Source organism: Echiichthys vipera, assembly GCF_963691815.1.
Source record: "Echiichthys vipera genome assembly, chromosome: 14".
NCBI classification, from domain to species: Eukaryota; Metazoa; Chordata; class Actinopteri; order Perciformes; family Trachinidae; genus Echiichthys; species Echiichthys vipera.
Window position 1 is genome coordinate 16,264,099 of NC_139839.1, and position 11,588 is coordinate 16,275,686.

Genomic DNA, 11,588 nt, shown 5'->3' on the forward strand with positions numbered 1-11,588 from the left:
ATTTTGCTACAGAATTGGGTGCAATTCCTAAGGTGGCGTTGTTGAGTTGTGGATGGTTAAGGCATATTTTCAGAGCATGGACAAACACAATTATTACATATTTATCTTCTCAACTCCCATTACAGGAGCCTTCATGGTGCACTTTATAGTAAGTAAAAGGAAAAAAAATCAAGTAAAAGTCCTGTGTATAAAATGTAATTTTAGTACACAAGTGTTATCATCAAAATATACCTAACATATGCAGAATAGCCCCTTTTATATTGGTATATTAAATATGTATATTATTTTATTGTTTTGTGACTACTTGTTTTGTGAGTCTTTTCTACGCAGGAAATAGTTACAGGTTAGTTTCTTCACACGTGACAATCAGAGTGGATCAAGCTGCTCCTCCTTCCTCTCTATACCTCCTCCATACTGTGAGGACATGACTGTGTAGTGTAGGCCTATTGTGAGAATGACATTTACATGTGAGATAGCCCTGCAATGTTTGCAGTTGTCAGACACTTGTGATAAGCAAGCTGCAAGCAGACAAAGTTCTCTGAAAGATCAACCCTAAAATGTCCCATAGACCTTCATCTGCATGTTCATGACTTTTTCTTTAATTCTGAGCTATATTTGGAGAATTTGGGATATTTATACTCGCATGTTGGTTGATGTTGTTTATAAAATGTGATTATGCTTCAATGTAATTCAAAACATTTCAGTTTTACAACATTTGTAATTTATACATTAGAGATAATGTTGAAATAAAATTTTGTGTTGAGAGAGATCAAAAAAATACTGAATACCCGAAAATCCCAAATGCAATATCACAAAATAGTATCTAAATTGATGAGGGGAAAATCTTGATGTTGTGGTTTAGTCTGTCAGATTGTGGTGGTAGCAGTGACACATTCTTTATTAAGTTAAACATGTATATCTTATTTATTTCACGCTACCAAAAGACACCCTTAACAAGGTGGCATGAATTTAGCAATGCTGCGTCCAGGGACTATACTTCCTTTTCTTTTGTTGTCTTGTGATTGACCAAAAGTATGGAATGTTTTGTCAACATCCTGTAATTGTGTATTTACGATGTGACTCAAACATCCAGTGGTCTCGCTTATCCACTTAAGGAGCCTGGGTTATCCACTGGTCAAATGTTGACCCAGTCAGGTCTTTGTGTTAAACATGGTTCAGACAGACAGACAGACAGACAGACAGAGTTCACTAATCTAAATAAAATATTATGTCTCCAAAAGAAAAAAAAAAGCTGAGAATCAAATGTAATGTTTGTAATTGTATAACATCTTGTATTAATATTAATATGCTTAGTGTACATCAGATTTATGATGAAAACAGAAAGAGTCACAGGATCCACGTAAAGTACAGTGTATTAGTTGGCCTGGTCATTTTTCTGACAAAGTGTTAAGAAAATGGGAAGATTAAGGTCTATGTGTTAATGCATTTCAAAATGAAGTCCAAAAACACACCCAATAAATGAGATTGATGAAGCTAATGTTTGACACATCCACACTTCATTATCACATCAGAGAGCTCCTCCTCGACTCCTCGAAGCTCAAGGACAGAGTAACTGTTCCACTGCCAAAGCTCACCCTTGGCTTATGCTTTCCTGAAGTCAGGTCGCAGTCATTGCCATTGGTCTTGAGGCTGATGGATGAGGACGGAGTTGAGGCAGAAGATCCACCGATGCTGCCGGACTTTCTTCTAGCTGCTGTATTATGTTTCAGTGTAGCTTTGGCAGCCACTTTGAAAGCGTGGGCTGCGGTGCTGCATCGGACTTCCTCAATGGTGTTCCTGGAGGGTTTGAAGAGGATGATGTAGACCTTGTTGAAGAAGATACAGGCTAGCATCCCAAAGCTGGATGCCAGAATAGCAATGACCTCCACAGCTGAAACAAACTTGCCATAAGTACTGAAGTACGCAGGAATAAAAGAGATCCAAACAATAAAGAATATGAGCATGCTGAAAGTTATGAACTTGGCCTCTGTAAAGTTTTCTGGAAGTTTCCGTGATTTAAATGCAAAGAAGAAACAAATAGCTGCCAGGAGGCATGTGTAGCCAATAAGAAACCCAAGAGCCATCACAGAGCCCTCATTGCAGGTGATAAAAATGATCTCATCAATGTCGTGATTCCTGTAGCTGGAAGGAGGGGCATTGTAAAGCCAGACCACACATATCATCACCTGGACAAATGTGCACAGAAACACCAACAGAAACTGCAGGTTTAATCCCCACCATTTACGATGGAGACTTGTTGGGATCTTGGCCTCAAATACCAAAAGAACTCTGTTAGTTTTCACGAGTATGCAGGAGATACAGAGAACAAAACTGATCCCAAAGGCAGGTTGGCGTAAACGGCACGTCCAATCCTGCGGTTCTCCGATGAAGACGAGAGAGCTGGAGAAGCAACAGATAAGCGAGAACAGGAGGACGTAGGACAGTTCTCGGTTTGTGGCCTTCACTATTGGGGTGTTACGAGATCTGACAAAGACTCCCATCACAAAGGCTGTCAATACAACACCGAATACTGCACATATGGCCAAAGCTATCCCGAATGGTTCTGTCCAGGAGAGAAACTCGATTTCCTTCATGAAGCAGAATGTGTGGTTCCCATTGGACCAAGAGTTATTTGGACACTTGGTGCAAACACTGGCATCTGAATAAATAAAAAAGGCATCTGTGTTATAAGTGCAACATCGGCCAGGTGTAACATTACAAGACATGTGATTGTGAACATTTCAATACCTTTATGATTACTGTATTCTCCATCTGAGCACTCAGTGCATTCAAAGCAGCATGTGGGCATACTGTCTATGATCCCCTTTCTTGTACCAGGTTCACAGTCCTCACTGCAATTAGAGAACGGCACCTATGGGATAGAAAGACAGAAAAGTTAAGAAAGAGCAGAAAATACACTTATAATAGATGTTAATGTGTGTATAGTTTGATATAAAAACAGTGAGTTTTGAAAAATGCTGAACTATTTTAGCAGCCCTTTTATGTTTTTATTACCAAGTCTACAGGGAATAGTAAGTCATTGGTGAGATGGTTAATGATATTCAAACAAAGGATCCCCATCAGATTAAAACCAGGGACCGTGTTGTTCAAGTGAGGACATGTTGTTTGTAGTGCATTATGCTAAGACACTGCCACTGTGCCGTCCATTATGTCCTTTGGACATATTAGGTTTTTGAATTCATTTATTATGGAAGTTTTTGAAAAATGTGGAGTTATGGACATAATAGACCCTTGTTGCAGTAAACCAAAGTTCCTCGACATATTCATACAAGATGTGTTGTAAAAAGATCTAAGTCCGTGCAGACTACGGGGACATGACCTCTTAATTAATTAGTTAAATAACCTATCATTGTTATTAAATAAGAAGAAGATGAATTCAAGAGATTCCAAGAGGATTAATAAAACATCAAGGCCCCATTACATTTCCCAAAAGAAAGTTAAAGCTGCATTTTTTTTATTAAGAAGATCGGATCAAATGTGTATTGTGAAAGCAGTAATGTGAAATGTTTGTATTGTGCTGTTTTATGTAGTGCTGTTCTATGGTTGTTTTTTGTCTACCTGCCCAGGAACAACATATGCAAATTAGATGCTAGCTAAATCTGGTGCAACTACTTTTAATCGTGCTCTGTCCCTGAAAAAATAAATAATAAAACTCAGTAATCAGCCAACTCTGCCATTAGCATTTTTCATCTCATTGTTTTGGTTTTATGGCCCTCACACTGTTTATTTAACCCCATTACTCTTATTAACTCGTTGTTAAACCACTGTATGCCACCTTCCCAGACAGCCAAAGTTAGCGACCAGCAAATAACATTAGCAAGTATGTGCTAACATATTTGCCATAACAATTTTCTGAGGTAATAAATACATGATGTCAATGTTGTATTTACAGCTAGTTCTGCTGCCCCCAAGTGGACAAAACTTGTTGCAGCTTTAATGCAAATATTGGTCCGATCGTAAGATCATTTTTAGCTTAAAGATTAAAAGGAAATGGGCCCATGCAGCAATTGTAATAATGTACATTTGCAAAAGTTTCAATGTTTACCGTCCTTGCAATGTTTACTTGCTTATAATTATAAGTAGATCATGCCAAGAAAATAAAGAATAAAAAACAGAATACATTAATACGAACATCCTCTACAAAACAATTTGACTGACCTCAGAACTGTATCCATTCCACAAAATCTTTGTCTTGTCGATGGACAGTTTGGCTCCTCTCTTTACGTGCATGTTGTAGTATCCAACCTCCTCAAACACCACAGAGCCGTCCTCTGCCGACCTTTGCCAATTTATAAGGGTGTAGTTTGCTGCCAGGTCTGCGTTCTCATCAAAGTGCATCTTTTCCCCCATGCTGTTGGTGTAGTTCAAATGCCTGAGCTGCTTCAGGACCTGCAAGACAGAAACACGCATTTGGGTAATTGATCGAGTATTTAATTGCTTTGGTTTGGGGTAAATGTATAGCATTTTACCTGCCATGCTTCCATTTTCTTTATATCTGCACAGGAATTGTTGGCAAAAAGTCCATGCCCAGGTGTGCAAGTGAGTATGTCCTGCAGGGCCTGTGCAATGGAATAAACTGCAACATATGCATTGTAGGAGATACGAAGGTGTGTGAAGTCCAGGTACGGTGTCTCAACACTTGTGATGTCTTCCTCACCAGTACACAACGGCCTGAAACTAGTGCTGTCATTTTCACATTCCTGCTGTCTCGAGCTGTCTTCCAGATAACAGTTGAATGTTTCCTCCCAAAACTCCCTGACAAATTCATTATGACTGTCTTTCTTTGGTTGGACTTGTTGTAAGAACTCTCTAAAGCCCGGTATACGCCCTGCCTTTAGAGCAAAACCAATAGTCCCCGCCACAACATCAAGATACTCTGGCTTAGCAATAAGAGAGGAGCTAGCCCATGCTTCACTGGCTAACCAGATACGATCTGTGATGTTTCTCCTCACCATCTCTTTGATTAAAGGCTCGATATCTGGGCCGCTGGCAAACACAACAATGACTTTAGCTGTGGAGTTCTCAATCCTGTCAGCCAGCGCTTGGATTTCATGATCTTCAAAGTACTGAGAAATAAGCTCATTTAGATGAATGCAGATGTCTCGCTCCTCCATCTCCTTCTCAAACTTTTCAATCCCTGGACGTCCATAGTCGTCATCCGAGGCTACAGCAATGACCCAGTTCCACTCAAAGTACTCGATGACGTCTGCCATGGCTGTGGCCTGGTATTCATCTGTAGGGATGGTTCTCATGAAGGACTTGTACTGATTCTTGTTGCTCAGTAGGCGACTAGAAGAAGCATAGCTGATCTGCAACGTATTTCAGATTTCATGGTGCTTGATTATTTTAATTCATTATAAAAAAAACGCATCATTCAGGAGGCATTACATTTCCTGTCAATTGTGTTATCCACTGCAAATTAATTGTATGTGGACATCATTGGTTGCCTCGTGACCCTATGCTCGTGACATTTGCTAAGTTATAAAGTGATGGTTCAGATTTTTTGAAGCGGGGTTGTATGAGGCACTTACACCATAGTCTATGGTTGGGGCAGCACCTAATTGTATTTAAGCCACCTATAAAAAAAAATCAATATATCAGTTAACGTGTACACAGCCCTATTTAAGTGTATGCAGAGGGAACTGAAGCCATTATCGCTAGTCTCTTGTCAAAGATTGCATGGACAAAAATAGTAATATTTTAAAATTCACAGAATATTGGAGTTGCTGGTCTACTGCTGCCTTGATTGGTTTGTCAATGGAGTCTGGTGGCTTTGAGGAGAGCATAGAACTACTTCAGTTCTCTCCCATGTGAACTTAAACAGGGCTGTCTGACAGCACGGTAAAGTGGTGAAGATGCAGTTTTTTAGGTGACGAGGGTATGTTTAGCTGCTTTCAACTGCCATTTACTGTAGACAATACACTGACTATGGAGTCTCATACAACCCCAGTTAAAAAATCCAAACCATCTCTTTAAGGCCACAACTGAGGTGGAGTGTTGTTGTGATACCGATATAGCCACTCTTCAGTTACTCACCTGAGGAATATAAAAAAGACCCAGTAGGTTGGCAACTGCTGTGGAGACTGCAGAACCAGCTGCTCCTACTACTGCAATGGTTGCTGGGATGTGGTCAGTGCAGTTGCAAAACTCATCTAAATTCAGTGAGTCAATCTTATTTTGGGCCACAAAACTAAGCGTAGCCTCCAGTGCTTTTGACACTGTGTTGCATGTGTCAAAAATCCTGTAGCCCAGGGTGATGTTGGGCAGGAGGGTGCTGCTGTTGTTTATCTCATCTATTGCAAAAATCATAGCCTGGAGCCAACGGAAACCACGGAAATTAAACCTGTAAAAGCAAAAGAAGGCATGGATTTAGATGAGTTGAGCACACTCATTCGGTCAAATCATAACACCTGTCTAAAAACTTTACCTGACACACTGAGTGGATTCAGGCCGAGCTGCGAGATCTTGGTCTTTGGATGCAACACCAAAGTGTATGGGGAAAAGACCTCCGAGCAAGATATCACCAGTCATCTGTGCTCTCTGATGGGGCCCATACGTTGAAATCACATAACTGGACCCCAACACTATCAGGTAATACAGAACCAGTTTCATTTTTTTTGTATTTCTAATGGGTAGTATTATATAACACAACTCCCCAGAATAAAGGTGTTCTCAGTATTGTCTTCTCTCATCAATCTGCCTGCTGGGCTGTTTTGTGTTATTCATGTTTGCACTGATGAGATTGTCTGAAAAAGGGAAAATCATATTATGCTTTTTTAGTCAAATGGGGTAAAATCACATTAGATATGCAATATAATATTATCTAAAATAAACAGAAATTACAAAAGGAAAATGTTGAAGGAAATTGATCAGCAGCAGTTGGATGTTATCATTTTTAGACAACTCAACAAGATTAGACATCATACTTGTGCTGTAGCAGTGTGAATTCCATCCAATAAACACTGAGCTCACTTTCCCATATAAACAGGGTGAGAGGGCGAGAATGGTGTTAGAAGCCAACATGACCTAAGGCTATCATTACCTCTAGCAGGACTATGCAGGGTTTTGAAGAGTTTTATATTCAGTTTTTAAGAGTTTACTGCTCTAGTAATGTTTAGAAGAGATGGATTTTAACATTTCACACCTCAGTAACACTGCTGCTTGAAATATCCATCTGAACCGAAATAGATTCTGGATTTACATGAGTGAAGTCACACTCTAATGATCCTCCTTCCTGCGAGTGCTCAGTCTCATGCTGTGGCCAGTGAACCCAGTCACCATGGAGAGAAGCCTTCTGCATCTGGCTATTACTGCTGGAAAAATGCTGGGGCAGAGCTGGGATAATGAAGTAACTAACGGCTGTAAGGGCCACTGTTATTACCATTGTTGAGAAAAGTTCGACACATTCAGTTATATTAATTCTATTTTAATGTACTATTGTCACTATTTCGGATGGAATGCCTATTTTGCATTAAAGTTTTTGATTTCTAACAAAAGTATTTTAGAATATAATCATATCAATATCCAGTGTGCATTGTTAGTATCCAGTGTCCCCACTGTCTTATTTTTCACAATAATGAAAAAGAATTACTATGATATAATTTCGACCTGTTCCAAATTGATTTATAAAAAAGAAAATAGATTGAAACCCATTAATTTGTTCTAGCAAAGCAAAATCAGCAAAGTAACCATAATACTATCATCCGTTTTAAATTACCGAGTAATCCTTAAATGCAAAGCAAGATCACTATGGCTGAACTCTATAAAACCTATAAAGGGTCCTTCAGTGCTTTTAAACTGCTGAAGTAAAACAATTAAAACATCAAACATGGAAAATAACACAGAATGAAAACTTACCACCTGGAACTTCCAAATGTGTGATTTAAAAACGCTCAAAAGAGTTAATCTGCAGATATACTTAGATTTTAAGGCCTTTTGCCAAAATATCCAGGGTGCTGAGTGAACCCACTGGACAATGGTGCGAGCTTCTGAACCTCTTTCTGCAGATGAATCATTTACAGGGAGAGAGGTAGTCCATTTCCTTCAGCTAATGAAGTCTGCACAGTTCACTCCTCCTGAACTGAAGGCGTCACAACCTAAAGTGGTGAAGACTTAGAAATAATCTTATATTACCTCAACATTACAGGAATATAATGCTTATCTACTTTCAGTGAAACCATTTAGAAGATAAGATAAAGGAGACACGATTGAAAGTTATATGTGGGTACAGCCCTTAACATGTATTTCAAAGTTGTGTAACTGGATGCTTGTAACTATATTACTAGAACTGAATGGATTACTGAATGGGCCTACCAGGCACAGGACCAGGTACCCAAAGTGTCTCCCAGCCTTCACCTACAAAATGTCACACGAAGAGACACTACCGACCAAGAAGAGATGCAAAATGACCACAAAGCAATATAAAATGACTACAAAGAGACCCAAAGCAACTGCGAAGAGACACTTAATAACTACAAAATGGGGCTAAAACACTACAAAGACACTCAAAATGACCACAGGGAGACACAAAACAACTATGTGGGAACTCAACCTGAAACTAAATGACCACATAGAGATGCAAAAAAACTAAAAAGAGAAAGAAAATAACTACAAAAGGGGGCAAAACAACTACAAAGAGATGCAAATCAACAAAAAAGAGAAATAAAATAACTACAAAAGGGGGCAAAACAACTGCAAAGAGACATAAAATGACCACTGAGACATAAAACCACTGCAAAGAGACTCAAAATGACATCAAATGGATACAAAATCACAAAAACATGCATACTGTAACAACTACAAAGAGACAATAAATGACCACAGAGGCACAAAACAACTGCAGAGAGACTCAAAATGACAACAAATGGACACAATACCACAAAAACATGCATACTGTAACAACTACAAAGAGATGAAGAACAACCACTAAAAAGAGGCAAAAACATCACAAAGTACTGTATGTGTGTCATGTGTTGCTCTTAGGGGATGGGGCCGCTCCCATGTCTGTGTCCCGGGGCCCTCCATCTCATAATCCACCCATGTTACTATAAATATTAGATTTTCTTTTTCAAGCACAATATTTTGAAAATCCGAATCCCAAATACTTTAATAATCTCAAGTGGAAATTAAGTCCTTAGTGCCACAATGTTATTCATATTATCAATGAAAAACCAATATGCAAACATGTTTCTCAGTAGTCTTGGCAACTACACATCCAAATTTGATTTGTGATTGACATCCGGTGATGTCATACAGTTTTCCATGCAGCTTTAATCTTTTATTGCATTTTGCCAGGCGAGCTGCAGCAGCGTGATGCCAGGAACCCCTAGAAGCAGTTGATCGCTCCATTACGTTCCTCAAACAAGTAGCTGCCTCCTTATGCTCTGATGAACGGGTTTTCAATTTGTTGCTGGGCAGATGTTTCCAGTGAAAACAATTTCACTTTACAACATGTTGACTTATCTGTGGCACGAGCCAACGCTGTGTCCACGAGACATCGGGCACATCGGGATAAAAGTTTGCAGAAGTTTCTTCTTTTCCTATTAGTTTCAATCATATTTACAGCTGGAAGAAATCTCCTTCTCCAGCATTAAAGCAAATTTGGACCACAACATGAGAACCTCAACATGTTAGAGCAGGAGATTCGTTCAGAAATACCGATGTGGTTTTTCAGAAGATGCATAAGCCGAGCTGGAAACATTGTGTCGAGTATAGCTAAAACACAAGAAACCAAGATTCAGTGGAAGGGATTTCCAGATTTTGTAGTACTAGCGTCATTCTAAGTTATTATAATTCTCTAGGACTCTAAATACATTTTTCTTTTGTTACAAAAAAGCAACAAAAGGAGTCGTTGGACAAGATGAGAGAACTGGGGACTGAACAGGGCTCAGGATCTGGAGAAAGTACCTGACAAATACAACACAGAGTGAAAAGGCAAACGTGTAATCATCAGCTTTATTAAACTTTGTGATCATTTGTACTTTTTTTCTCTTCAACACTGATTTTAGCCCAGAATAGAATAAAAATAAATATCTAGAAATGTCTAAATCATTTGAACTTGAACTTGAGTTTCATTATAATGAGATGGTAAATGTGTTTTTAAGTACAATGATAGTGTAAATCACACAACAATTCATTTTATGACACTCCTCTTCTTTCGTTTCAATAAGTTTAAAAGCAAAGTGACAACAGCATCACTTTCTCAACACGTTATGAGTATTTGCTATGTGCAGTAAGGTTAGATGGGTTATTTTTTTGTACTGAATGGTATTATTTTTAAATATCACAATTAAGACATTAACAATGGTATAAAAGGTTTAATATCAATCATGGTATTATTATTATTATAGTTACTTTTATTTAGTTTCCTATAAAACGTGTGTGTTTAATTCTTTTCTTTTTTTAAGTGTAACATTTTGCGTAAAAGCCTCCACAGTATCATCACACATGCATAAAGAAAGTCCTTTATGAAATCTGGTCAAATCCTTTGACATGGCAGAACAAAGTGCCCTCGAACAAATCATTCAGATTTCATCCTGTCTTTTTCAGAAGTGGCACATACGTCTGAAATGTAACATAATGTGTCAAAAAATGTTGAGCAGCAAAGAGTTCACAGTGAATGGATTTATCTCCACAAGTAGTGTGTAGTCTGAGACAGATCAAAACACAGTCCCACACGCTGCAGCATTCAGCTGTGAAGGTAAGTCTTTCTTACAAGAATGAGTATATGATCTACAGGATTTGATCTCAGTTTGTTAGATAATAAAATGGGTTTTTATTTTACCTCTAAATGACATTGAATGTTATTTCCTGGCTCTTTGTCGATATATTTTGTAAACAGTGAAATCTTTTATTTAATGAAGCTACTCTCATTTCTTCCTGCTCGTAAACACAGGCCTTTACCGTAAACAAACCATTGGTAATGTACTAATTGATTAATAATCCCTGTGTCTGACAAGGACCATTAAAAGTTTTGTAGCCTACTTGTATTCAACAGTATTTATATATTTACAGTGTGAGTAAATTACTTACTTTAGGTGTTAGTGTGTGTGTTCTTGTAGCTTACTGAATACAATGTACAAGGAGATTTTTTAGTAATCGCTAGGATGAAAGACTTCATGCATTCCAACAATTTTACAGCAAAAATGCTAACTCGTGCTGGTCTTGTGTAATCATTTCTGTGTGTCTCTCACACTTTTAGACGGCTTTATAGTAAGTATTTCAGTTTCAGTATTGTAGCATTTGTTTGTGTCAATAGCTCAACTTGGGCTTCGGATTTCAGCGATGCCGTTCTGATTAAATGGACTATAATGAGGAAAATGCTGCAGATTAGGATTACATATAACTTGAGTTTATTTGTGTCTAATATGTTAAATGGGAGCATTTGATTTATTTGGAAATGTAGACCCACTTATATTTAACAAACTGCTATTTTCAAACAACTTAGACATTTTCTGTTTGTCTTTAAGATGTTTTAAATTCAAAATATATGCTTCATCCTTGTGTCAAACATTTTTGTGTTGCATTATCTTGAGCAATTAATGAAACACAATGTCTTGATTAACAGG

The 11,588-nt window shown here is 38.2% G+C and overlaps 1 protein-coding gene across 1 annotated transcript; it reads right to left on the reverse strand.

The window, feature by feature from the left end:
• Positions 1-1,523: 1,523 nt before the first annotated feature.
• On the reverse strand, positions 1,524-6,636 carry casr (calcium-sensing receptor; the record flags this gene model as incomplete). Its single annotated transcript, XM_083926649.1, has 6 exons — positions 6,449-6,636; positions 6,058-6,364; positions 4,491-5,330; positions 4,180-4,410; positions 2,749-2,872; positions 1,524-2,659 (listed from the first exon to the last, which is right to left on the reverse strand). Exons 1-6 carry the CDS (start codon positions 6,631-6,633, stop codon positions 1,524-1,526), a joined length of 2,823 nt encoding a protein of 940 aa, XP_083782775.1. The 5' UTR covers positions 6,634-6,636.
• Between the last annotated feature and the right edge of the window lie 4,952 nt (positions 6,637-11,588).